We start from the raw sequence: 27222 nt of genomic DNA, 5'->3' as shown, positions 1-27222 counted from the left end.
GGGCAGTGGAAACTTGGTAAAAACAACTTTCCTGGAGGCAAAGGAAAAATCCAAACAGTAGTTTTTCCACAAAGCAGATGAGGAAGGATAGGAGTTCTTGAACAACAAAAGCCAGATGTTGATAAAAGTGAAAATTTTGGAATCACTGGTAAGATACTAAGAACATAGCTTAAAAAGAGAGTGAATGTAACTTGTGGGAGCTATTTCTCTCATTCATGCAATCATTCAACAAATACTCCATCCCTTAGTGTGTCTTGGCACTGTGCTGGTTGCCAGAGATACAGCAAAGAACAGCACAACGTAGACTGCCCCTGCCTCCCTGCGGTATCTACACTTGTTGGGGAAATCAACTTTAAAAAGTACACAGATTTTTCAGTATGAACTGTGGTGGGTGCTATGAAGAAATTCAGACTGCTTTGCGAATGCCTAACAAGATACCAAACAGTACAGGGAATCATGGAAAGGTACATTTATTAAACCCAGAGTGGCCAAGATTTTAGTCCTAGAAGATGAAGTGACCTCAAGTGTCCCCAACTCTCCTTATGGTGCTGACACGTAGACCTATGCTCTCCCTCCTTTAACCCTGGCTCAGTATGGGCCAAAAAACTCCTTTCCTGGCTATTTCCTTGCACAACTGAAACAAACTGACTTTTTTTTTTTTTAAAAAGTCTTTACTAACCACCAAAGAAGAACAAAAGGAAAACAACATGGAGACTAGTGTTGTGATGACCTCACCTTGAGAAGAGTTGTACTGCCTATGACTGGTTTTAAATGTTGCATTTGCTTTGCTTAGAACATAGCGTGAATTCACTTATTCACTTATTGTATAGAGCACCCTATGGCCAGGCGGTGCCCCAGACTCTGGGGACAGAGTGATAAACAGAAAGGGCTGCTGACCTGGGGTATCCTTCTTACTCTGATAATACTGAACCCATCTCAGCCTTCTTCAAGATAAGAACCATGGCACAGTCAACATGTAGACAAGAGAGGTCACTAAGGCCACACTGCCAGTCCAGAGGGAGAGCTTGCCTAATTTATAAGAATAACTCATTATGAGACCAGGGATCAGAAGAAGAGGGCATGTAATTGCTGCCGTTTCCTTTCAAGCCAATTACATCCTTTGTGTCTTTTTAGGAGTTTGGCAATAAGAGCATTCAATTTAATGGGACCTTTTGAGGGGAATGATGGTTAGAAATGATAGGAAATAACTATATCTGATTTCTTTAACTACCAGAAATCATCCTGCAACCTACTGGTTTTTGGTGTTACCTTAAGCAAACCAAAGTAAAAAAGGTTACTTGACACCTTTTTTTTTGTTTTGTTTTGTTACTTTGGGCTTCTCTGGTGGCTCAGACGGTAAAGAGTCTGCCCTCAGTGTGGGAGACCCGGGTTCGATCCCTGGGTTGGGAAGATCTCCTGGAGAAGGAAATGGCAACCCACTCCAGTATTCTTGCCTAGAATATCCCATGGATGGAGGAGCCTGGTGGGCTACAGTCCATGGGGTTGCAAAGAGTTGGAGCCGACTGAGCGACTTCAGTTTTCTTCCCTACTTTGATTAATTATCAGTTCTTGTCCATCTTATTCTAAAGATTCCTTAAAGTGCAACTGAGCTCACTTGTCTTAAAGGTTAGTTCAGCTGACTTTTCCCAAGACCGTCAGTGAAAGGCAGTGGTGGTTTTACATTCTAATACAACTCCTTGACTCAGCAGGGAATAGGCACAAACAGCTCACAGAATGGCTACTTTGAGTAGCTGTGCTGTAGGCCATTGTCATCTCCCCTGGTTGTTAGGGGAGCTTTCTAAATCCTGTGGTAGCCAGGGGGGGATTTTTTTTTTTTTTTTAATACAGATACAATAATACTGCCCTGCTGAAAAAAGATTTAGGTAGCTTGATCTAATTCTTGGATAAAATCCAGAATCCTAGCCAGGGCCTATCTCAGGCCAGTGCAGGATAACAGTATAACAGTAGTATTTCCCAAAGTGTGATTTTAGACGGTATAGAGACAACACAAAGTAATACTGAATCACATCACATTGATGTTTAAATTGTCTTTTTGAATTATGTCACAGCATCCTTTATAAACCTCCATCATGTTCCTTCTTGTAACCATTTTAAAACTTTTCTGCTCCCAAGTCCCCAGTTTGATCCATATGTTAGACTCAGTAGATAGGCTTTCAGCTCATCAGGCGTGGGCTTGACTTCTGACCCTGTGCCTACAAATTCTAGACCACGATACCATTCATGTATGACCTAAATCAAATCCCTTCCATTTATACAGTGGAAGTGACAAATAGATTCAAGGGATTAGATCTGATAGACTGCCTGAAGAACTATGGATGGAGGTTCGTGACATTGTACAGGAGACAGGGATCAAGACCATCCCCAAGAAAAAGAAATGCAAAAAGGCAAAATGGTTGTCTGAAGAGGGCTTAAAAATAGCTGAGAAAAGAAGAGAAGCTAAAGGCAAAGAACAGGAAAGATACACCCATTTGAATGCAGAGTTCCAAAGAATAGCAAGGAGAGATAAGAAAGCCTTCCTCAGTGATCAGTGCAAAGAAATAGGGGAAAACAATGGAATGGGAAAGACTAGAGAGCTCTTCAAGAAAACTGAGATACCAAGGGAACATTTCATGCAAAGATGGGCTCAATAAAGGACAGAAATGGTATGGACCTAACAACAGCAGAAGACATTAAGAAGAGGTGGCAAGAATACACAGAAGAACTATACAAAAATATCTTCATGACCCAGATAGTCATGATGATGTAATCACTCATCTAGAGCCAGACATTCTGGAATGTGGAGTCAAGTGGGCCTTTGGAAGCATCACTATGAACAAAGCTAGTGGAGGTGATGGAATTCTAGCTGAGCTATTTCAAATCCTAAAAGATGATGTTGTGAAAGCACTGCACTCAATATGCCAGCAAATTTGGAAAACGCAACAGTGGCCACAGGACTGGAAAAGGTCAGTTTTAATTCCAATTCCAAGGAAAGGCAATGCCAAAGAATGTTCAAACTACTTCACAATTGCGCTCATCTCACATGCTAGCAAAGTAATGCTCAAAATTCTCCAAGCCAGGCTTCAGCAATACGTGAACCATGAACTTCCAGATGTTCAAGCTGGATTTAGAAAAGGCAGAGGAACCAGAGATCAAATTGCCAACATCCACTGGATCACTGAAAAAGCAACAGAGTTCCAGAAAAACATCTGCTTTATTGACTATGCCAAAGCCTTTGATTGTGTGGATCACAACAAACTGTGGAAAATTCTGAAACAGATGGGAATACCAGACCACCTGACCTGCCCCCTGAGAAATCTGTATGCAGGTCAAGAAGCAACAGTTAGAACTGGACATGGAACAACAGACTGGTTCCAAATAGGGAAAGGAGTACGTCAAGGCTGTATGTTGTCACCCTGCTTGTTTAACTTACATGCAGAGTTCAGTTAAGTCTCAGTCGTGTCCGACTCTTTGCGACCCCATGAACCACAGCACGCCAGGCCTCCCTGTCCATCACCAACTCCTGGAGTCCACCCAAATCCATGTCCATTAAGTCAGTGATGCCATCCAACCATCTTATTCTCTGTCGTCCCCTTCTCCTCCTGCCTTCAGTCTTTCCCAGCATCAGGGTCTTTTCAAATGAGTCAGCTCTTCCCATCAGGTGGCCAGAGTATTGGAGTTTCAGCTTCAATATCAGTCCTTCCAATGAACACCCAGGACTGATCTCCTTTAGGATGGACTGGTTGGATCTCCTTGCAGTCCAAGGGACTCTCAAGAGTCTTCTCCAACACCATACTTCAAAAGCATCAGTTTTTCAGTGCTCAGCTTTCTTTATAGTCCAACTCTCACATCCATCCATGACTACTGGAAAAACCATAGCCTCGACTAGACAGACCTTTGTTGACAAGATAATGTCTCTGCTTTTTAATGTGCTGTCTAGGTTGGTCATAACTTTCCTTCCAAGGAGTAAGCGTCTTTTAATTTTATGGCTGCAGTCACCATCTGCAGTGATTTTGGAGCCCAGAGAAATAAAGTCAGCCACTGTTTCCCCATCTATTTGCCATGAAATGATGGACTGGATGGCATGATCTTAGTTTTCTGAATGTTGAGCTTTAAGCCAACTTTTTCACTTTCCTCTTTTACTTTCATAAAGAGGCTCTTTAGTTCTTCTTCACTTTCTGCCATAAGGGTGGTATAATCTGCATATCTGAGGTTATTGATATTTCTCCTGGCAATCTTGATTCCAACCTGTGCTTCCTCCAGCCCAGCATTTCTCATGATGTACTCTGCATATAAGTTAAATAAGCAGGGTGACAATATACAGCCTTGACGTACTCCTTTTCCTATTTGCAACCAGTCTGTTGTTCCATGTCCAGTTCTAACTGTTGCTTCCTGACCTGCATACAGATTTCTCAAGAGGCAGGTCAGGTGGTCTGGTATTCCCATCTGTTTCAGAATTTTCCACAGTTTATTGTGACCCACACAATCAAAGGCTTTGGCATAGTCAATAAAGCAGAAACATGATTTTCTGGAACTCTGTTGCTTTTTTAATGATCCAGTGGATGTTGGCAATTTGATCTCTGGTCCCTCTGCCTTTTCTAAGATGAGCTTGAACATCTGGAAGTTCACGGTTCACGTATTGCTGAAGCCTGGCTTGGAGAATTTTGAGCATTAGTTTACTAGCATGTGAAATGAGTGCAGTTGTGCAGTAGTTTAAGCATTCTTTGGCATTGCCTTTCTTTGGGATATGCAGAGTACATCATGCAAAATGCTGTGCTGGATAAAGCACAAGCTGGAATCAAAATTGCTGGGAGAAATGTAAATAACCTCAGATACGAAGATGACACCACCCTTATGGCAGAAAGCAAAGAAGAACTAAAGAGCCTCTTGATGAAAGTGAAAAAGCTAGCTTGAAGGTCAACATTCAAAAAACTAGGGACTTCCCTGTGGTCCAGTGGCTAAGACTCTGAGCTCCCAATGCAGGGGGCATGGGGTTCAATTCCTGGTCAAGGAACTAGACCCCACATGCTGCCATGAAGACTGAAGATCCTGTGTGCTGCAACTAAGACCCAATGCAACCAAATAAATATTTTTTAAAAATTCAGAAAACTAAGATCATGGCATCCGGTCCCATCACTTCATGGAAAATAGATGGAGAAACAATAGAGTGAGAGTCTAGTTTTTGGGGGTTCCAAAATCACTGCAGATGGTGACCGCAGCCATGAAATTAAAAGACGCTTGCTCCTTAGAAGAAAAGCTATGACCAACCTAGACAGCATATTAAAAAGCAGAGACATTACTTTGCTGACAAAGGTCTGTCTAGTCAAAGCTTTTTCCAGTAGTCATGTATGGATGTGAGAGTGGACTATAAAGAAAGCTGAGCACCGAAGAATTGATGCTTTTGAACTGTGGTGTTGGAGAAGACTCTTGAGAGTCCCTTGGACTGCAAGGAGATCAAACCAGTCAATCCTAAAGAAAATCAACTCTGAATATTCATTGGAAGGAGTGATGCTGAAACTCCAATACTTTGGCCACCTGATGTGAAGAACTGATCATTGGAAGAGACCCTGATGCTTGAAAGGATTGAAGGCAGGAGGAGAAGGGGACAACAGAGGATGAGATGGTTGGATAGCTTCACTGACTTGATGGACATGAGTTTGAGAAAGCTCTGGGAGTTGGTGATGGACAGGGAAGCCTGGCATGCTACAGTCCATAGAGTCATAAAGAGGTGGACACGACTGAGTGACTGAACTGAACTACAAATTCTGCTAAGCCGCCTAACTTTTTTGAACCTCCGTTTACTTCTGTTAAATGTTTTGTGTGAAGACTGAATGTGGTTACTTACATAAACAGCCTAGCTTTGAGCTTGGTCATAACCTGTAATAGTTAACTTCTATTGTGTTCTAACTAAGTGCCATGCACTATGCTGAGCACTTCATATGTGTAGTTTCCCCTTCATCTGCAGAACAGCACAATTCAATTGATATTAGGATTGATACTGATATTAGGATCTAATACCAGTACTATCTCCATTTTACAAATGAGGACACAGACTCAAAGGTTAAGTACTTTTTCCCCAATCTCACTGCTAATAGGAGGCTGAACTGAATCTGAAGTTCTTATACTTAACCTCTACAGTGTTCTATTGAATGTATTTTAGGTACTCAACAAATATGTGTTTCTTCCCCTTTCTTCCTTCTACTCCCATCCCTGCCATTTTCTGGTGTCTCTTTTTGTATCTCTTTTCCCAAACTTTAAACTTTTTATTTTGTTTTGGGATATAGCCGATTTAAAATGTGGTAGTTTCAGGTGAACCGTGAAAGTACTCAGCCATACCTGTACGTGTATCGTTGTTTCTATATCTCTTTATGCTTGCCTTCTGTATTGGAGAGAAAGGTCTTTCTTCATCATTAGTCGTTGCATCTCTGCTCTCCAAACTCTTCTCCAACATCAGGTACCCATCATTATTGCTTTTCTAGGACTTTTCCCATCTCTTCTCCATGGATATTTCCCCATTATTGGAGAAAAAAAAAATCTTCATTTCAACATCCCATTTCTCAACAGGATGTCACTGACTTCTGCTCACTTCCTCGCAGCCTGGCATTTCCCCCCTCGCGAAGAACATGGGAAGAGAAATTTACAGTTTGTCTAAGTAGGAGGAGAGAAATCTTTTCATCTGAGGCAAGAGTAAGGGAGTAAAGGATGTTACTGATAAGGGTTAACCTTGAGGAAACATCGGGGAGTTCAGGCCAGCTGGCCCTTATTTCCCTGCAAAACAGTAGGCAGGTTTATCTGCTGGGACCATGGGAGTTGACAGAAAACCTGAGGGGAATAAGGAAAGGTTACTGACCAGGGAAAGGTAAAATGATTGGTAATGTTCACTAGAAGTGGCACCACTGGCAAGGTGAGAAGTTTCTTTCCGTCAGAGTATACAGCTGGTGCAGTGTATGTGTGGATAAGGAAGAAAGTTAAATTCATCCTGAGTCAAGAGTTGGCTGGGCTTTTGTCATGACAGGTGAGGACACGGGCAAGGGAACAGATGGTCATTAGGACACAGTTGAACCGACTGCCTGTGAGGCAATGGAAGGAAGGAACTGGAGCGTTGACAGCTGAGAACGGTGGGGAGGGAGACAGTGACCCACAGAAGCTGGGCTTTGAGGTCTTCAGTAGGCTTGCCATTCATCCAGTGAAGAGCTTTTCAGTACCTGCTGTTGTCAAGACTTAATAGGAGGAACTGCCAGGCATTATTGAGTATCTATTCTGTTTTAAGCAATTTGCTAAGCACGGGAAAACAAAAATAGAGCAAGATGCAATCCCTGCCCTCAAAGGACTTAGAATTTATAGGAGAAACTCACATATCCATTGAAATGTACAAAGGTCACTTGATCCACATAGAGGTCTTTAGATGAGAAATGGGAACCAAGAGATGAGAATTGAATCCTTGGGAAGCCCATTGCCCTGAAGTGGGGGTAACCATTTCACCTCTGCTGCCTTGCCTCTCGGTAATGGATTCTGAGGTTTTTGGACAAGTTACTTGCACTGTGATCTATATGTACTAGGAACTAGTGGATTTAAAAAAATACTTACTTGGCTGTGCCAGATCTCATTTGCGGCCCCATGAATATTTAGTTACAGCACGTGAACCCTTAGTTGAGGCGCGTGGGATCCAGTTCCCTGCGTGCATGCTAAGTCGCTTCAGTCATGTCGGATTCTTTGTGACCCCATGGACTGTAGCCTACCAGACTCCTCTGTCCATGGGATTCTCCTGGCAAGAACACTGGAGAGGGTTGCAATGTCCTCCTCCAGGGGCTCTTCCTGACCCAGGAATCAAACCTGTGTCTCCTGCATTGCAGGCAGATTCTTTACCCACAGAGCCACCTGGCAAGCCCATAGTTCTTGACCAGGGATCAAACCCAGGCCGCCTGCATGGGGAGCATGGAGTCTTAGCTGCTGGACCCCAGGGAAGTCCCTGGGACTAGCGAAATTTTATAGATTTATTAAATATCTCTTTGTCCCTAGGTGGAAGAAGCCGGGCAGGTGTTCCTGTTGATGAAAAAGGATTATCGAATCTCCCGAAATGTTCGCCTGGCTTGGTTCCTCAATCACCTGCACCAGACTGTGCAGGCCACACCCCAAGAGATGCTGGTGAGGCCCAGAAACATGCACAACATGAGGGCTGACCCCAAGGACCTGTTTTTTTTTTTTAGGAGAGTGCTGGAAACAGGAGGGGAGACTAACTTTGAGGGGTCCAATTCTAGGAAGGGCAAGTGACTTTGCCCACAATATTTCACAGGGGAAATTTTGTCTAGTCATTTTTCCATCTTGGATAAGTACTTGGGTGGGTTGTGGGAAGTAGAGCCAGTGGTGTGTCATTCTGGGTCTGGAAGTCAGGTCCTGGAGAGAAAGGGGTGACTTCCCTTACTCTTCCCTCTTCTCTCCATCATCAGCTTCAGTCTGAGCAGGAGCTGGAAGTCCTCAGCGTCCTGCCTCCTGGGTGGCAGCCAGATGAGCCAGTGGTCCCCAGGCCCTTCCTCCTTGTACCATCCACCCGGGTCACCTTCCTGGCCTGGCAGTATCGGTTTGTCATTGAGCTGGACCTCAGCCCATCTACTGGCATTGTGGTAAGGGGTTGGTTGAGGGGAGGCAGTGGGAAGAAAGGATTGGGTAGGAAGTGAGGAGTAAGAAGAGGCAGCCTGAGATAAGTGAAGAATGATCCCACAGTGGTACCACTGTGGAAAGGAGACAGGTTTGTGAAGGAATGGTGGGTGTTTGAAGACAGAGCCCATCTCATCTGTGCACTGTGTTGGGGGGTATGATCAACCTTAAGAATCTCAACCGCGGAAGCTGCTTATACCTGCCCTCTGCTCGGGGCTGTGTTTGGTTACCCTTGAGACACCTTTCTTTGCATTGCCCTCAGGATGATTCCACAGGGGAGATCTTGTTTGATGAAGTTTTCCATGCCCTCTCCCGCTGCCTAGGCGGGCTGCTCCGGCCTTTCCGAGTGCCTGGATCTTGTATCGACTTCCAGCCTGAGATCTACGTCACTATCCAGGCCTACTCCTCCATCATTGGCCTGCAGTCCCATCAGGTATTGCATCCTTTCTCCATGTCTGTATCCTCAGACCTAATTTTGGGTAGTCCACTGACCAAGTCCTTATCCTATCTCTACTCTCCATGCTCAAAGTCTCCAGCTCTCCTCAAACCTGTTCCTAGTCATCTCTGCAAGTCTCTCTCCTCTTTAAAGTGTCTATTGCTCTAGCCTTAAAGGGCCTTCCCATAAGCATCAGGTGAGTTGGCACTGACTGGACAAATGCCTCTCTCATTGCTCCTATAAGTCTCTGGTTCTGCTCCTGAATGTCTTTCTTCTCTCCCCTGCCCCTTTCAGTTCCATCAGAAGGCTTGATACTGTCCTAACTCCTTGCACTGTCTCTAGGAGACGGTCTTTGGGGACAGTTTTGTGGTTTTGAAATATAACAAAGACCCAGAAACATAATTTCTTCCAAGGAGAGAGGAGGGTCATTTTTCTCCTGGAGCCCTGAGAACTGTCGGGTGTTAATGCTGACCATACAGATAATTACAGGCTTATCCAACACCCAGGCAGGCTGTCAGAAGGCACTCCTTTTGGAGAATGGCCAAGTCTGTTACTGGAATATCTGTTTTGGGCTTAGATAAGTATTGGCCCAGTTTCCCCTCATCTGCTTATAACCACCCTTAACTCATTGGTAGGGGCTTACCCTGAAACAGTCCCTGATGGCTGCATTGTTGACTTAGCTATCAAACTGGCTTTGAGAGAGGGGATGCAAGAAACAGCATCTGAGGGGCTGAAATATGCACATGGCATTTGGTACATGCCTGGATCCCAGCCCTCTTCCCAAGATTAAAGTGTTCTCCTAGTGCTGGTGTTAGGACTGCTGGTGGTAGACTACATCCCCAGACAGAGATCAGGCTTTGCAGGTGCTCACGGTCAAGGTGAGAAAAGTTTAGATGTTAGGTAATCACACAACACTTGGTTCACTTCGACAAACACTTAGTGAAGCCGGATCGATGCCAGGCCTGGGCTAGGTCCTGGATGAATCAGACACTGTTCCTGTCCTACTGGGAGGGGTTGAGAGCTTAGTGAGGGAGACAGATATTGAAGGAGGTAATTTCAGTTGAAAGTGATAAGGGCACTGATAAGTTATGACTCAGGTGCTGTGGGAGCACCTAGCCAACCTGGAGTAGCAGCAGGAGAAACTTTTGGACCAAGACATTTGAACTGAGTCTTGAAGGATGAATTGATGTTAATTATTTAAAACAGAGGAAATGGGCTTTCCAGGCAGAGTGGCCGGCAGAAGCAAAGACATAGAGCTGTGAAACTGTGCTGTCAGTCACAGGGGTTCTAGGGAGCTGCATGTTACTCAGCTGGACACAATGAAGATTGAGTGATGGGAGGGTTGCTGCTGCTGCTGCTGCTAAGTCGCTTCAGTCATGTCCGACTCTGTGTGACCCCATAGACGGCAGCCCACCAGGCTCCGCCGTCCCTGGGATTCTCCAGGCAAGAGCTCTGGAGTGGGTTGCCGTTTCCTTCTCCAATGCATGAAAGTGAAAAGTGAAAGTGAAGTCGCTCAGTCGTGTCTGACTCTTCAAGACTGCGTGGACTGCAGCCCACCAGGCTCCTCTGCCCATGGGATTTTCCAGGCAAGAGTACTGGAGTGGGGTGCCATTGCCTTCTCTGGGAGAAGTTAGGAGGGTAGTAAAGGGGAGACTAGAGAGATAAGCGGGGACAGAATTATGAAACACCTTGGATGTCATGGCTAAGAACTTGCACTTTATTCTGCAGGGGAGTTTAGTGGTAAAGAACATCTGTATCTCCATGTGCCTCATGTGCCTCATGTGCTTCCCGGCTGTACCCCTTACCAGCTTTGTGCTTTTATGCAAGTTACTTAACCTCTCTGTGCATCTGGGTCTTTTCTCCAAAATGGGGATGTCACCAATATTACGTGGTGATTGAATTAATACATGTCAAGCATTTATTAATAAAACAGTGCCTGTCACATAGAAAACGTGCAAATGTTAGCTACTGAAATTATTAGTCACAGGTAGTAGAGAACTGTTGGGGGTTTGGAATGTCAGTGACAGGATCAGAGGTGTACATTAGGAAGATGACAGTTGTTTGTGGCCAGTGAGAAGAATTGGGGGCAAATCCTGGACTAGGGAGAAGAGGTGGAAGATTATTGCAGCATGGCAGAGGAGGTGAGTTCTGAACAAGGACAGCCACTGTGGAGGAGACAGGACTGAGAACTTAGGTAAGCCTCCAGGGCTACTTGTCGCTAAGTAAGCTAAGAAGTGAGACAACTTCCTCAAGATGCATCCTGCTGTTTTTCAAAACAAAAAGTTGTCACGTTTATACTATATGCCCTTTGAAGGAGATTGGGAAATATATAAAATATTAAAAAAAAAAGAAACCTACAGAACTTGCTCATAATATACCTCCCAGAAATAGCTATTTTTGACATGTTATGGAATGTCTTTCTTCTCTTTGAGTATGCGTTTATTTCCCTCATCACCACTCCTCAGTCCAGAGACAGAAGAAACATCAAACTTATTCCAAACAGCCAGTCCTACCTTCTGCTCTTTTAACATATGATATGGGCATTTTTTCCACATCACTAAATATTTTTTGAAAACACAGTTTTAAATGACTTCTTCTCTTAATATTTTTGTCATTTTGTGTTTTTGTCATTATATATTTAGCCAAACCTTTATTGTTGGACCCTTAGGTTGACCCAGTTTTCCCTCTTCTGAACAATACACCTCTGAACATCCTTCTCATCTTTTCACAGCCCCGGTTCCCAGTCTTCCTCTTCTCAGTCAGGCCTTTAGTAGTCCAAAGTCCCACTCTGCCCTCTTCTGGCTGTCCCCACCCACTGGCCCAGTTCTGAATAGAGAGTGAAGAAGTAGCTGTTGGGCGGGGAGGGCAGGTGTTGGGGAGAAGTGGGCAGATTGTAGGAGTCTGATGAGAACAGGGAGAGAGGAGAGATCCCAAGGGCCACCACAGGGGCTACCAGGTCTGTATAAAATTTTTAGGATGGGAGAACTTACTCATGTTGAAAGTAGAAGGAAGGAAACCCCATGGAGAGAGAACCAAGATGTTAGAGACAAAAGATCCAAGATTAGATGGAAATATTAGCTTTGGGGAGAAAAAAGAGGAAGAGGAATCTTTTCTTCAGAGCCTGAAAGGAAGAACAAGAATGCAGGTAGATCCAAATGACTGCCAAATGCTGAGGGCATTTTCGGTGGGTTAGAGAGTAGTACACCCTGAAGGTTAGGGTGAGTGGGGAGTTCCTGTTGACTAGTTTCCTTTCTCTGTGAAAATGGTGGGTGGGAGTTATCTGCCTAAGGTAAAGAGAAAGAAGGAACACTTGTTGGGGGAATAAGATTCTAAGCTTAAGAAAGAGAAAAGATCCAGAGCAGCTTCTGTGTGCAGTGCTTGGAAATCAACAAGAATAAGAACACATGAGTCAAAAGGCTTTTCCTGGCCAGATAGGGCAGCTTGTAGACAATGTCCTGGAGGCCAAGATGGAGGAAACTGGAAGATGTTAGTGGCGCCCCCATGCGGGAGCTTGGGGCAGCCCAGTGTGGCGAATAAATAGGGAGACCAGAGGGGTACTGCCCAGTGTCCCCCTGCCCTTCATGTCTCGCCCTTCCCCTTGTGCTTCTCAGGTGCTGGTGCAGGGCTGCCTTTTGGACCCTTCCCAGCGGGAGGTGTTCTTGCAGCAGGTGTACGCGCAGCTCTGTCTCTTTGAGGATAAGGTGGCCACCATGCTACAGCAGCAGTACGACCCCCAGAGCCAGGTATGTGGGAGAGAAAGCAGGTAGAGGCCGCCTAGAAGGAGGTGCTGTTAAGGGACAGAGGGGACAGAGGAAGGACAAGCCCAAATGTCCTAGAGGGAAAAGACAGCAGAAAAAAGGGGCTGAAAGCCAGGGGCAGAGGGCACCAAGGAAGGAAGTGCTAGTGAGTGCACACAACAGGTTCCCTGTTGGAAGAGGGCTTAGGTAGACAACCCAAGACACATGTTGCTGGGAGAAAATGTGGAGGCTGTTTGCTTGTGTTTTTTCAGTCCTGAATCTTCTCCCCCAGTGGATCTGAGAAGGTGATCATGGGTGACCTTGCTTTATACTATTTTGTATAATCTGGGATAAAGCTGCTTGGGTTCACCACGTGCACTCTCTTGTTCTTTTAGATATCTGAGAAGTAACCAGGCAGATGGTAGGTCTGTCTGTCTGAAGACTTAATCTGATTGATGTGTTAATATATCTCATAATGGCAATGGAAGATTATGGAAAGGGGGCCTCAACTGGCAAAAGGTGGGGAAGGCCTGCTCCAGGACAGTGTGGTGCTTCACCTGGTGCTGGACGCCCTGCCCATCTGAGGATCGGCCTCCGAGCACACAGCAGGGGAAGGAGCATAGTTAGGACTTGGCCACACAGTAGGGGGATTGGAATGCTCATAGGATTAGGCCTGTCTGGCCTGGGCAATGCTGGACTATCAATTCTGGCTTTGCTGTGGATGAGGCAGCAGTGACATCTGTCCCATTCAATCTTTTCTGTAACTTGGGCCAGGCAGAGGACCAGTCCCCAGACTCAGGGGAGCCCTCAGGCCGGAAAGTGGGCGTTTCCATGGTGACAGCTGATCTTGGACTGGTCAGTATGATTCGTCAGGGCATCCTGGCGCTGCAGCTGCTGCCCTCCAACTCCAGTGCAGGTCAGTGGGAGGAATGTTGGTGAGATTGGGAAAAGTAGGGTACAGGAAGGGTGGGTGGTATTATCAGCAAAGATAGACGTTCCAGAGGATTGGTGGGCCCCAGGGAAGCGTGTCTGTTTCCTTGTTTGTGAAAGGTAAGTGTTCGGTAGTATGTATCTCGAGTACCCCCAGCTCTGACAACCAGCAGGGACCCTGGTGGGAAGGAGCAGGGCTCCAAGATCACCACTTGGAAGGAAGGTTGGGACCCAGCCCTTGAGAGGTTGGAGCAGGAGGGAAGGGGAGAAAGAAAGGCATTGGAGGATTATAAAACACAGTGGTTGGTGGACACCGAGGTCCTGTCCCTCAGGTGCCTCCCTGTGACTGATCTGGAGGGCCCCCAGGTCTGAGTCTGATGCTTCCTGCTCTAGGTATCATTGTAATCACGGATGGAGTGACCAGTGTCCCCGATGTTGCTGTTTGTGAGACGCTGCTGAATCAGCTTCGCAGTGGCACTGTAGCCTGTTCTTTTGTGCAGGTAATGACTTTCTGGGAAGGAGGAGAGGAAAGTATCAAACCTTACAAGGTGAAATGTGGCTGGTTACTTTCTTGTAGGCACTGGTTTCCCAGGTAAAGCCAATAACATAGTTCTGGAGGGATGGTGGGGATGGGGAGGGAGCATCATGTCTAGAACAGGATAGAAAAGTGGTGGGAGAGGATTCTCATCTCTGTTCTTTCCTTAGGATGTGAGAGACAGCATGTTATAGTAAGAAGAATGCAGAATTTGCTGTCTGGCAGTCAATTCCAGTCCCACCTTCCTCATTAGATTAGTTATTCCTGTTTCGGTTGCAAGGGTCAGAAAACCCAGCTCAAACTAGCTTAAGCAGAGGAGGGAGGGAGTATATTTAGGGGCCTGCAGCCAGTTTGGATTGACAGGCAGAGAGCTGTGGAAAACAAAGCTGGAGGGTAGGCACAGGCCAGAGAGTGGAAAGGTGCTTCTGCTGTGTTAGGAGTTCCAGCATAGTTGTGTGGGTGATGCTGATAGAGGGAAGGAAAGTCACTTACTGGGTTTATGTTTTATAAATGTCACTCATTGCTGGGGGCAGGACAAGAGTGGAGGCAGGGAGGCGATTAATTGCAGTGCTCAGGTGAGAGGAGCAGGACTTACATTTGGGGAATTCAGGGTAAGAGAGAAAGGGGGTAGCATTAAGGAAATGAATGGGCGGCATCAACATGACTTATGATTAGCGAGATGTGAGGGGTGAACAAGAAGAAGGGGCTAAGGGTGTCTCCAGGTTTCTGACCTCACTGATGAGTGGGAGCCGGCAGAGTCAGCAGAGAGCAGCAGTTGGGGTGGGGTGAGGACAGGACGATGAATCCAGGCGTGTGCACATTGTTCCAGGTGCCTCTGTATCACCTTTGGGGTTAGGCATGCCTGGCCAGAATCCTGGCTCCACTTACTGGCTGTGTGATGTGGACACATCACTTCACTTCTTGGGTGGATTCATTTGTAAACGGAGATTGTAATAGCACCTTCCTCAGTGGGTGAGGTGATGCATTTGAAGGGTTTAGCATAGTGCAGAATTACATAGTAAATGACTGCTATTCGTAGCAGTTAGCAATCAGACATGCAGATCAGATACTCAGGAGTCCACACTAATTGAGAGGTAGTTAGGATTTGGGCAGCCTACACATGGCATTTGAGAATAGATGAGGGTCCCCAAAAAACTTGGGGGCTACTGGGGTTTAAAGATCTTTCACAGAAAGGGGGCCCAGCAAAGAATGAAGAGGAAATAATCAGACAAAAACCAGAAGGCTCTGGTGTCAAGAATTTCAGGGTTTTGGGGGGAAAAGGAGTACTTCACAGCATGAGAGGCAGTAGAGAGATCATGTATAGTGAGAAATGAAAAGTGCCCTTTGGGTTTGGCGATTAGGAGGTTATGGAAATTTTTTTTTTTTGAGGCTATTACAGTCAAGAGGCGGTGAGAGAAATGATTGCAGTGCATGGAAGAGTGGATAGAAGGGAAGGATGTAGAGACAAGTGTTGACAGGTGGAATCTGGTTGTTCAGATCTAGGGAGGAGCAAGCGTACTCAAGAGAGAGTACGGCAGCCTGAGGGGAGGATAGGGTGGAAAGAGAAGGGTGTTCTGATTTGTGTTTTAAGCTAGAGACTTCATGTTTCCAAAAGGCCATGGTGGAGCAGAGTTTGAAAATAAAGGAAAGGAAGCTGGATGGAGTGAAGTCCCTTAAATTAACAGGAGGGCGTTGGCTCAAAAAACAAACTGAGGGATTCTTGGAACAGAAGAGTGTCCTTCCTTCTCTGAGATTAGGATAGAAGTGAAGACCTGTACTGGGAGGGAGGGAGGCAGAGCTGGGAAGGAGGAGTGACGCTGAAGACTGGCCTGAAGGACCAGCTAGATTGGGTGTCATACGTTTTGATGTGGCATCCCCTACACAACTATGCAGTTTTTCTTCCATTTGGGATCCACTAAGATCTCATTTGGGATCTGGGTATAGAGCTTGTGATCCTAGTTGGGGTTTCCAGGTGGAAGCAGAAAAAAGGTAAGGAGGGCTTGGGAGTTGAGAATGTTGCATAAGAAGTTGCTTGAACATGGGATCCAGGCTGGGTTGAGAAAAGAGGGCCAGGAGGACGTGGATAGATTTGAAAAGAGCAAAGGTTCAAGGCCTGGGAGTCTTAATGGGATCAGAGAGCAGCAGGAGGAGGAGGATGAAAGGAACTTAAAAATGGGACAGAGTTACGTGTAATCAGGGATGTAGCAATTGAGTTCACAAAGAGGAAGTAGTTCAAGATGAAGCCAGGGGCCAGTGTGTAGCTAGGGGGCAGGTGAGTGGAGTAAAGTTCTTGGAGATGAGGGTTAAGGAGCTGAGTGGCCAGGGAATTGAATGAACCATCTGTAGGTATCCCCACCTCTGATCTCTAAAGCCTGATGATCTGAGGTGGAGCTGATGTAATAATAATAGAAATAACTTGCACAGAAAATGTAATACAGTTGAATCATCCTGAAACCATCCCCCTCAACCCTGGTTCATGGGATAATTGTCTTCCACAAAATGGTCACTGATGCCAAAAATGTTGGGGACTGCTGAATTCTAGAGTATACCTCCAAGGGACCAACTAGTAAACATTTTAAGCTTTGTGGGCCATATGGTTGTCCCAGCTACTCAGCTGTGCTCTCTAGCCTGAAAGCAGGCATGGACAGTAGGAAGATGAATGGGCATGCTGTGTTCCAATAAAAGTTTATTTACAAAAATAGATGGTAGGCTAAATTTGACCACAGGTTGTATATGGTTTGCCAATCTCTGATCTGTGGGTTTAGTGCTCAAACTACGGTCCACAGACCAGCAGCCTTGGTCTTGCCAGGGAGCTTGTTAGAAATGCAAAATCTTAGGCCCCCTCACCCCAGACCTCAGGTGTTTTGTGTGCACCCTAAAGTTTGAGAAGTGCCTTGTCAGGCACTGCAGTCTTGAGATGATGATAGGAATTTGGTGAACCATTGGCCAAAATCTTAGTGAATGGGGTCAGGCTGGTATTTGATGTGGGGCGAGAGGGGTGTGGCCAGCTGGCATTGGCTTCAGACAGAAGGGCTCAGAGAAGGAAAGCTGCAGCTATGCAGGCCAGGGACAGGAGCTGCCACCCAGCCCAGTCTCTTCTTGTACTTTCTTCTCCGTTGCCTCTCTTGGAGCTAGGTCTCTACTTGCTCACTTTCTTCAGGTGGGAGGAGTTTACTCTTACGACTGCAGTTTTGGCCACGTACCCAATGTGGAATTGATGAAGTTTATCGCCATGGCAACATTCGGCTCCTACCTGTCCACTTGTCCTGAGCCCGAACCAGGCAACCTGGGTCTGACTGTCTACCACCGGGCATTTCTCCTCTACTCCTTCCTGCGCAGCGGAGAAGCCCTGAACCCTGAATATTACTGCGGTGAGGGGCAGACTGGGGCAGGCATGGGAACTGGGGGACCCTAGTGTGGACCCAGAGATGATACAGGGATCTGTCTAGGGCTGGGATCCCCAGGCAGTGTAGCTGGGCTGACGACTTTGCCCCGTTCTCTCCCATGATTCAGTGTGGAACGTCTCCCGTCCCTCCTTCAGCTGACAGATAACATTGTCCCCTGCCCCGCCCTCACCCGGCCCCTAGGCTCTCAGCACCGCCTGTTTAATGAGCACCTGGTCTCCGCAAGCAGCAACCCTGCCTTGGCCCTGCGCCGGAAAAAGCACACTGAGAAGGAGGTGCCAGCTGACTTGGTCAGCACCGTGTCTGTGCGGCTTCGAGAGGGCTACAGTGTCCGGGAGGTCACCCTGGCCAAAGGTGAGGAGTAGGCCCTGCTTGTCCCACTCATCTAAGCAGAGCGGGAGACCCCGTGCACCCCGTGTGGCAGACTCTGCCTGTCCGTTGAGCGGGGCTTCCTGCTCTTAGCATTTAGCTTCCCAGTTCCATCTCCTTCTGTTCCAGGTGAGTCAGCTGAGAGTGGTGTAGTGTCCTGGACTTAGCTTTATTTTCAGATTTTGCCTGCAAACCTCAGTTTGTGTCAGTTGGCAGGCTGTGGCCCTGCACTCTGTGGAACCAGGCTTGGAACCTTTGGCCAGGCTAGAGTTCCATGCGGTAGGTGGAGGTTGCGGACAGGACTCAGTCCCAGGCCCTCCTCCCCTCCTGCTTCCCCTGAAGGCGGGTCCCAGCTGGAGGTGAAGCTGGTGCTGCTGTGGAAACACAACATGCGCATTGAGTACGTGGCTACTGCACCCTGGCCCCTGGAGCCTGAGGGCCCTCGAGGCACCCGGGTGGAAGTGACAATGGAAGGCGGTTATGACATCCTGCATGACGTGTCCTGTGCGCTGAGACAGCCCATTCGCTCACTGTATCGGACCCACGTTATCCGGCGGTTCTGGAACACGCTGCAGAGGTAAGCAAGGTCACCGCTCAGTGACAGAGGTCCCACTTGTGTGGGGGGACGGATGTGAAAGCGGGGGTTGGAGAGAGTCACCCTGAGCACTAGGGGCTTGTGTCCAGACTCCCATGTGCCCCTGGGGCTCTCCTCCCCTGACTCCCCAGAGCCCAGGGAGGCTCAGGGTGGCCCTTGCTCTGCAGCATTAACCAGACGGACCAGATGCTTGCCCACCTGCAGTCCTTCTCCTCTGTCCCAGAACACTTCACACTGCCCGACAGCACCAAGAGCGGAGTGCCTCTCTTCTACATCCCACCCGGCTCCACCACCCCGGTGAGGGGGCCCTGACGTGCATTCTCCCTGTCCTGTGCTCACCCTCTGGAGCCCAGAACCACATTCGTTTTCCTCACCTCTCAAATCTGAGGCCCCCAAACCAGGACCCTGAACTTTAGCCTTCAGAGCTCCCTCCTCCCCACCCCCACCCCTCCCAGGGGAGGAAAGAGTCTCTAGAGAAAGGTGGCCCTCAACAGATCATTGGAGTCAAAGGTCAATGCAGAATGTCTTGGTAGTGGTCTCCCAGCCAGCTGCAAGCCCTCTCACCATCTCCACATGGCATCCTCCAGCCTCCCCCGCATTTTCAGCCAACCACTGACTGCTGTGCTTCTCAAGGACTGTGTTTTCATTTGTCCTTTGGTTTCTCCACACTTGGCCCCAGGCATCAGCCTACCACTGAGGGGCTGGGGGCTTATTCCAGTGAATAATAGCCTCATTCCTGAGGTCCTGCCATCACTCAGAGGCTTTTCTCCAAAGTCAGTGATGGAAGTTCCATCCTGTGTCTGGATTCAGCTTTAAGAGGCCACGTGGCCTGTCCCTGGGCTCATTTGTCTTAATCTAGCCAGTGGTCCCCCAGCCTTTTTGGCACCAGGGACTGGCTTTGTGGAAGACAATTTATCCATAGACCAGGGTTTGAGGGAGTCGTTTTGGAATGATTAAAGTGCACTACATTTATTGTGCATTTTATTTCTTACTATTATTTCAGCATTTCCAGCTCAGACCATTAGGCATGAGATGCTAGAGTTTGGGGACCCCTGACCTAGCCTTGGTATTGGAGGCAGTTTCTGCCTCTGTCCCAGGCTGGGCCGAAGGTTTCTTTAGCCTTACACCACTGCCGCCTCTGACCCCGCCCCCCTCACCCCAGGCTCCGATGCTGTGCAGAGGTTATTCACGAGCTCTTCCTGCCCCCAGGTGCTCTCACTTCAGCACAGTGGCTCCGACTCTTCCCATGCCCAGTTTGCTGCCTATTGGAAGCCGGTGCTGTCCATGGATGCTAACTCGTGGCAGCGCTGGCTGCACATGCACCGCCTGGTGCTCATCCTGGAGCATGACACGTGGGTGTCCCTTGTCGGGCCACAGCCCAGGTGGAGGAGCGGGGGGCGGGAGGGACATGGAGTGATGGGGAGGGGAGGCAGTGGGTGAGCCCGTACCAACCTTGGCCAAGGAAAGCTCCAACCCATCCTAGCCCTCCTGCTCTTGAGCCTCCAGACCCTCAGACAGGGCCTGGAAGAGAGAACCTGTCCCTCTCCCCCACGCCTGGGGCCGGGAGGGCTGCACTCACCGCACACCCTCTTCCCAGGCCGATCCCCAAGCACCTGCACACCCCGGGCAGCAACGGCCGCTTCAGCACCGTCCAGTGTAGGATCTCGCACTCCTCGCTGACCTCCCTGCTCCGTGACTGGAGCAGCTTCGTGCTAGTCGAGGGCTATTCCTACGTGAAGCTGCTCTCCAGGTGGGCACGGTGATGTTCCCTCCTCCCCCTCATTCTGTGTCTCTTCCTCTCACCCCAGACCCTCTCCCTCCTTCCTCCTAAACCCTTCTTCTCCCAGCCAAGGGCTGCTCACGGTCCCTCCGTTTCTCCCCAGTGCCCCAGACCAGCCCCCGTCCTCCTTCTACATGGTCCGCATCATCTCCAAGGCCCCGTGTATGGTGCTCCGCCTGGGTTTCCCCATCGGCACGCCAGCACAGGCTCGGCACAAGGTGAGCGGGGCCCCAGCTCACTCCATGACGACCCACGACCCCTGGAGTGTCGACTGGCTCCTTCTCCCCAGCACTCCCGGGGCCAGTCGAAGGAGGAGCCCCTCAGACCAATAAGCCATGGGGCACCAGGCTCTCCCACCTCGTCTGGGGACCCCTTCTGCATGTCCGTAGGAGATGGGAGCAGGAAGGTGTGATCACAGTTTCCCCTCAGATTGTGTCGGACTTGCGGGAAGAAATCCTTCGCCTGCGTTTCCCCCACCGGGTTCAAAGCAAGGAGCCGACTCCCAAGGTGAAACGAAAAGGGCTGGGGGGCACCGGTGGGGGCAGCTCTCCCTCCAAGTCCCCGCCAACGCTGGGGCCACAGCAGGCCCTGTCTGACCGGCCCTGCCTTGTGGTCCTGCATAAGCCACTGGACAAGCTGCTCATCAGGTTGGTAGAGGGGGTGAGGGCGGGCCAGGAACACGTGGGGGCCGCAGCTGATCTGGGCATGCGTAGAGGTCAGCTGGGATTTGCCCTCGTTCCCCAGGTATGAGAAGCTGCCCCTGGACTACCGGGCACCCTTCTTGCTGACCCTGGAGCCACCGGGGCCGCTGCCCTTGGTGTCGGGCCGCTCAGCCTCTTCTAGCCTGGCGTCACTGTCCCGCTACCTGTACCACCAGCGCTGGCTCTGGAGCGTCCCATCAGGACTGGCCCCTGCGCTGCCGCTCAGCGCCATTGCCCAGCTCCTTTCCATCCTCACTGAGTACGTCACTCAGCCTACCGGGCCACTGGGGGCAGGGAGGGAACAAGCGTCAACGCTGGGCTTGGATGCTGGTAGAATGCCTAAGCCAGACACGGCCCCTCCCTCTGCCCTCATCTCTGAGGCCCCAGCTCTGCAGAGGAGCCAGCACAGAGCATGCGTGCTGCTCCCCTACCCACCACCTTTCCCCACAACTTGGTGATTTTGGCCTCTGGTTCTCATTGGACCTGCCGCCCCTGAGGGACCAGTGGTTTGAGCAGGGCCACCAGCAGACAAGTCTGCCTGGATGGCTGCTGGAAAGTGGGCGTCTAAGTGGCATCGGAGGCCAGGGGTTGTACGCTGAGTGTCTCTCCCATCTCATCCCGTCCCACTGCTGCTTCTGCGGGGCCTCAGAGTCCGGCTTTCAGAAGGGTTCCACTTCGCCTGCAGTGGGGAAGGCATCATCACCATGGTCCTGGAGCTCCCAATTCAGGTACGTGCCATCCCTCATGACCCCTCCCACCAAGGTCCATCATCATCCCAGGGCACTCGCCTGTGAGCGGGATTGGGGCTGATGGAAACACTGCCTCACTGGGACCCTGTGGCCTGAGGCCGATCCCAGGACAGTGTGGCAAGGGGCCTGAAGTTCTGAGGGCCAGGGCTGGGGCGGGCCCAAACTCTCCTCTCCTGTCCCAGAACGAGCCCCCGGGGCAGGCTGCGGCCGAAGAGAGGCACACGTGCGTGGTCCAGTACATCCTCTTCCCACCTCATTCAACCTCCACCAAGGACAGGTGAGGCCCGACCCCCGAGCCACTTTGCTCCAGTTCCCCTTCCCCCTTCTGCCCCCGAAGGTCTGTCTCCCAACCTTGAAAATCAGGGCAGGGGATGCTGTCTTTAGACACTTTATCAGGCAGATACAGTGACAGAAGGCCATGTGTGAATTGTGGCTGTCCCGTGAGCCCTGGCCTTCCTGCCCTCCATGGACCGACTCCCGACCAGGCGGCGGTGGGTTGGATTCTCCTTTCTTCCAGGCTTAGAGTCCTTCTTCCTTTAGCTTCTCAACAGATGATGACAACGATGTGGAGGTGGAGGCCCTGGAGGGGGACTCAGAGCTCAACCTGGTCACCGAGGTGTGGGTGGAGCCCCAGTATGGACGGGTGGGACCCGGCCCTGAGAGCTGGAGGCACCTCCAGGACCTGACGTACTGTGAGATCCCTCGAGCTGTGAGTGGCCTCGGAAGACCCCACCGGTCCCTAGTCCCCTGGGAGTAGCACAGCCTGATGGCTTCCTGGTCCCTCTCAGTCTCTGTGTTCTGAATGTCTGTGTTGGTGGGGGCTTCCTTGAGAGCTGGAGGCTGGGGTTAACCCCTTCCCTCTGCTACTCCTCCCCTAGCTCCACCCTCGGGATGCTGCCTGCATAGGCTCCATGCTGAGCTTTGAGTACCTGATACAGCTCTGCCAGAGCAAGGAGTGGAGTCCCCTGCCCCCGGAGCCGAGAGTCTCTGCTGGTCAGTGGGGAGGGGCCCCTGGGCAGGAGCAGGGGAGAAGTGGGGAGAAGCCAGCTGCAGACGGGGACTCCAGGCCTCCCCGCGCTATTGTCTTCCCCCTACCCACTACCCTCCCAGGGTTGGACCAGGGAAGAGACGCCTGTGTCCACGAGATCCCTTTCCGTTTTGACCTCATGGGACTGCTGCCTCAGTGCCAGCAGCTCCAGATGTTCTTCCTCCTGCTTTCCAGAGGTGGGTGAATCTTGTGCCTGGAGGGCTAGCCAGCCAAGGGGTATTAGAGCACAGAGAGCAGATGAGTCTGCGAAGGAGCAGAGCGGGATGGGGCGGGGGGTGCTGGAGGGCCGGGCTGGCCGGGGCAGAGCCGGGGGACACCAGGCAGCAGGAGGTCCTGGGTGCTGAGTGGAGTGTGTGTTGGGCAGAGCCAGAAGGCGTCCCTCCTGTCGAGGGACCCTGTCCCGCCAATGACATGGTGCTGTGCCTGCTGCATGGCTGCCTGGGCCAGGAGCTGAGTGACCGGGAGCTCCCGCTGCCCGCTGCCGACCAGGCCGCCTTCCTGCGCGAGGTGCTTCGGCGGACCTGCCACAGTCCAGGTGAGCCCCCGCCTCTTTGCAGGTACCAGACTCTACAGAGCGATTCCCGTCTGGGTTCTGGCCACCCCTTTCCTGCACCTCAGAGCCCTGCTCTTTCCCATCCACCTCTACCTTCGTTGTAGGTCCAGAGGGGCCAGCAGAGGGGGACCCTGGGATCCTAAAGGATCAAGCAGGCAGCAGCGCCCAGGCCATCGGAGACCCCGGTCTTGCCACCCCGGTCAGCACTGGTGCATCCTCTCGGGCCTTTCATCATGGTGACCTCCTGCCATCCCCACATGTTCTTCCCCCCTCTTTCTAAGTCTGGGGATGCTCAGTGCCACCCACCACTGACAGGGCGCCATCATCCCTCTTGGTCGCCAGTCTTGCAAGCTGTCCCTGAACATGGAGTCTCAGGCAGAGGAAGGGAATGGGCATTGGGTGGTCCCTTAAGACGGCTCTGATTTTGTTTTCCTTGTACAGAGTCCAGGCCCTCCTGAAACTCTCGGGCCTGTCAGCTCTGCCCAGCCCCCTCAGTGGCGCTGCTATGCAAGGCTTGTGACCCCCCAGCATGTTTTCCTGACTTTCCTCCCCGCGACCTTCTCAGGTACTGACTATTGACCCCTCTTACTCATCCCCTCAGCTCCCTCACTGGCCTGCCAGGCAGCTCTGAGTTATGTCTCGCTTTTCCTCTGCAGATGTCCTACATCTGGCTTCATATGGCCTGGAGGGACCCTCTCAAGAGGAGACGAGAACTAAGCTTGGGGATTGGAATGGGGCCCCCAGCCTGAAAGATCTGGCAGTAACTGGGGTCACAGTGACAAAGTCCCAGGTCCCCATCCTCAGTGTCACACCAGCCAGTGGTAAGTCTGCTGACTCTTAAGTCAGTTAAGCAGCAGCAGGAATGGGAACAGACAGAGGGCTGGATGCCATGGACCACCTCTTGCCCACAGACAGTGCCCAGAATCCAGGAGAGCTGAGCCCACCCTTCCGTCAGGACCTACCAGCTTACCCTGGGCGCCAGGCTTCACAGACAGAGGGTGCAGATGGGCCCCGGACCCGGTGTCCTGTCTACATCTATAGCTGTTCTCTGGAAGCACTGAGGGAGCAGATGGTTGGTGTGCAGCCCCCTCAGGCACCCCGAGATCTCGTCTTCCGGTGAGTGCCCTCTGTGTTGACCGAGGTCTTTTCCTGGCCCCCAGCCATGGCTCAAGGGGACAGATACACAAGTTGATGATGAGTGGCGGGATCTCAGCTTTTTAGCCACGTCCTGCCTGCTCAGTGCTGGACTTCCTTCAGCACATCAGTTGAAGTCTCTGGGCCATCACTGCATTTGGTAGGGACCTAGGGACAATCCACTGGAAGGTGGGGGATGGTTGAGTGTGGGCTGCCACTGAGGGGAGCTGGCCAAGCCCTCTTTCCTTCCATTCCTAGGACTCAGTTCCTTGACCAGCCTTCCCTCTCCTCAGCCTGGATGGAGCCCAGGCACAAAGAGGCAGCCAACCACTGTGCCTTGCTACAGGAGCACGCACAGCGATGCTACGTCCGCGGTGAGTGTGACGCCATGGCAAGGAGGAGCCCACTTTGCAGATGATAGACATGGGGACTGGAGAGGTCCTCACAGAGCTTGACCATGTGGCCCCTTCCGCTTCCCCCAGGGCTGTTCCGGAGCTTGCAGCAAGCACAGAGCGTGACCTCGCAGGACCTGCTAATAGCAGTGGATGCCTGTGAGGAGCTACTGCAGGAAATAGACATCACCCCTTTTCTGCTCGCACTGTGTGGCCACACTCGGGGTTTGCCTCATGCACCCCCAAGCCCTGGTCCTCTCAGCCCAGGGCTGTTCAGCAGCAGCATGGAGGAGGGCCCCGAGCCTCGGGAACGAGCTGTCCTGGCTTCTGAGTCCAGGTTGGGATGGTTCCTGAATGATGTATAAGGGGGCACGCAGATGAAGCCCCTATAGCCCAGGGCCTCTTGCCTTGGGGAGGCGACCAGCCATACTTGGTCACTGGTTTCCCACCTTCTGCCCAGGCTTCTGTCTCCCATTCAACATGGGCAGCAGTCTCCCCGTCTTGCTCTCCTGGTTCTCCCAGCTTTCCTGTTTTGGTGTGGAGTGTTGAGCTAGGTTAGTGGTGAGGAGTTGCCAGGGGCCATCAGTGAAAGTAGAAGCTTGTTCCGAGGACATCCAGATAGTAGTGATAAATCCGCTAAACTGCTGAGTCTCACAGAGACAGAAACTTGAGTGAGAGAGGCAGGCAGCCAGACAGCTGTGTGTCTGGTGTCTGCAGGGGTCAGCACTGGGGAAGTGGAAGGAGCGGAGGGACGAGTACACTGGTGATGCCCGGTTTCCTCTCTGGAGGTCTGCATCCCCCACCTTTCATGCCCCCCAGATGAGTGCACTTTCTTCCCACCAAACCTTGCTTCTCCACCTGGGTCTCTCTTCCACGATGAATGATATCTCCCTCCACCCACTGGTCCAAGTCAGAAAACCAGGAGTCAGCCTTACTCATTCCTCTGTTGCACAGAAATGTCCAGCCACTAAGAAATATAGAGGTTAGAGTGGAGATGGGTGGGTGGGTTCTCCTGGCCTCTTCCTGCCGATGTCCTGTGCTCAGTACCCTTCCAAGAGGCAGAGGCTGTTGTGTGCTGCTCCCACTTGGGAAGCAGGCTCCTCTAGGACATGATGGTTCCTAACACTTACTACCCCCAACCCCACTCAGCATAGAGACCGAGGACCTAAGCGAGCCTGAGTTTCAGAGCAGCCGTGTCCCTGGCCATCCAGACCCGGGCCTGGAGATCTCTCTAACAGATGTCTGTCAGCTCAGAGGAGAGGCCCATGATGCCCTTCACAGCCTCATACAGGTGAGGATAGAGAGACAGAGTCCTGGCTGGGCAGTGGTCCCTCATGGTTGGGGGTGTGTAGGTGCCTGTTCTAGGGTAGGGGCAATGTTCAGCCAAATAGCAGCTGACATTGTAGCCTTCTAACCCCAAACAGGAGAAGTTTCTGGAGATCAGCAGTCTCCATTTCCACACGGTGCCCTCCAATCCCCACTACTTCTTCTATTGCCCTCCATCCAGCAGGCGTGAGGTGAGCGACTATCTCCCTTACCTCCCTCCCTCCCCACAGCCTGTAGCCCCTGAAACCCTGCTTGGCCCACCCAGATCCTCCTGATCCATGATCCTTGGTCCCCTGAGGCCCCACCTCAGGTCAAGCTGCCTCTTTCTCTTGCCCAGGATGAGGGACCCCGGGACATGGTCGACAGAAAAGTCAGTGACTTGGAGTTTTCAGAGGCTGAGCTCATGGGAGAGGAAGGTACATAGGCCAGTGAGTAGGGGGGGTAAAGGCTGCTTCCAGCCAAGATCCAGGGCCTCTGCTGCCAGCCTCTCCTGTTGACCACATGACATGTGCCTCCAGGAGACGCATCTGCCTGCTGCGTGGTCACCGAGAGTGACCCGGAGCTGGAGGTGGAGTACCGCGAGAGCCGTGAACCGGAACTGGGGCCTGCTGGGCTGGACTCCACCTCACTGTCAGACGCAGACACCGTGAACCCCGATGAAGACTCCTTCAGTATCCTGGGGGGCGACTCCCCCACGGGGCCCGAGAGCCTGGCGCATGACCTGCCGCCACTCTTCCTGCACCTCACGTGCTCCGTGCGGCTGCGTGGCCAGCACAGCTCAGTGCCTGTGTGCAGCCTGCCCACCTGCCTGGGTGAGTCTAGAGGTCCCCAGGGAAGGGCCACAGGGCCTGGTCCAGCCTGCATGCCTGTCTGGGGGTGGG

General features: G+C 50.8%; 1 protein-coding gene across 2 annotated transcripts in view; it reads left to right on the top strand.

Moving 5' to 3' along the window:
• SZT2 (SZT2 subunit of KICSTOR complex) overlaps positions 1-27222 on the top strand; it is a 52311-nt gene that overhangs the window by 5052 nt on the left and 20037 nt on the right. For both annotated transcript variants that reach the window (XR_006268177.1, XM_043461617.1), the window contains exons 2-32: positions 8017-8142; positions 8445-8618; positions 8915-9085; positions 12700-12831; positions 13600-13741; positions 14149-14255; positions 17451-17661; positions 17878-18048; positions 18406-18640; positions 18826-18955; positions 19868-20010; positions 20256-20408; positions 20542-20656; positions 20868-21085; positions 21183-21398; positions 21789-21867; positions 22071-22165; positions 22429-22597; positions 22767-22881; positions 22999-23112; positions 23301-23471; positions 23594-23688; positions 23931-24054; positions 24146-24310; positions 24401-24605; positions 24882-24997; positions 25106-25352; positions 26165-26306; positions 26440-26532; positions 26679-26757; positions 26860-27153. Coding sequence is in view for 1 of the 2 variants with exons in the window: in XM_043461617.1 (XP_043317552.1) it covers positions 8017-8142; positions 8445-8618; positions 8915-9085; positions 12700-12831; positions 13600-13741; positions 14149-14255; positions 17451-17661; positions 17878-18048; positions 18406-18640; positions 18826-18955; positions 19868-20010; positions 20256-20408; positions 20542-20656; positions 20868-21085; positions 21183-21398; positions 21789-21867; positions 22071-22165; positions 22429-22597; positions 22767-22881; positions 22999-23112; positions 23301-23471; positions 23594-23688; positions 23931-24054; positions 24146-24310; positions 24401-24605; positions 24882-24997; positions 25106-25352; positions 26165-26306; positions 26440-26532; positions 26679-26757; positions 26860-27153 (4747 nt within the window). In the remaining variant the exon portion in view is untranslated. The remainder of the gene's footprint in view (positions 1-8016; positions 8143-8444; positions 8619-8914; positions 9086-12699; positions 12832-13599; positions 13742-14148; positions 14256-17450; positions 17662-17877; positions 18049-18405; positions 18641-18825; positions 18956-19867; positions 20011-20255; positions 20409-20541; positions 20657-20867; positions 21086-21182; positions 21399-21788; positions 21868-22070; positions 22166-22428; positions 22598-22766; positions 22882-22998; positions 23113-23300; positions 23472-23593; positions 23689-23930; positions 24055-24145; positions 24311-24400; positions 24606-24881; positions 24998-25105; positions 25353-26164; positions 26307-26439; positions 26533-26678; positions 26758-26859; positions 27154-27222) is intronic.

The sequence above is a fragment of the Cervus canadensis genome, chromosome 2, assembly GCF_019320065.1.
Source record: "Cervus canadensis isolate Bull #8, Minnesota chromosome 2, ASM1932006v1, whole genome shotgun sequence".
NCBI lineage: Eukaryota > Metazoa > Chordata > Mammalia > Artiodactyla > Cervidae > Cervus > Cervus canadensis.
Note: the sequence above shows the minus strand (reverse complement) of the source record. Positions and strands in the feature narration are given on the sequence as shown.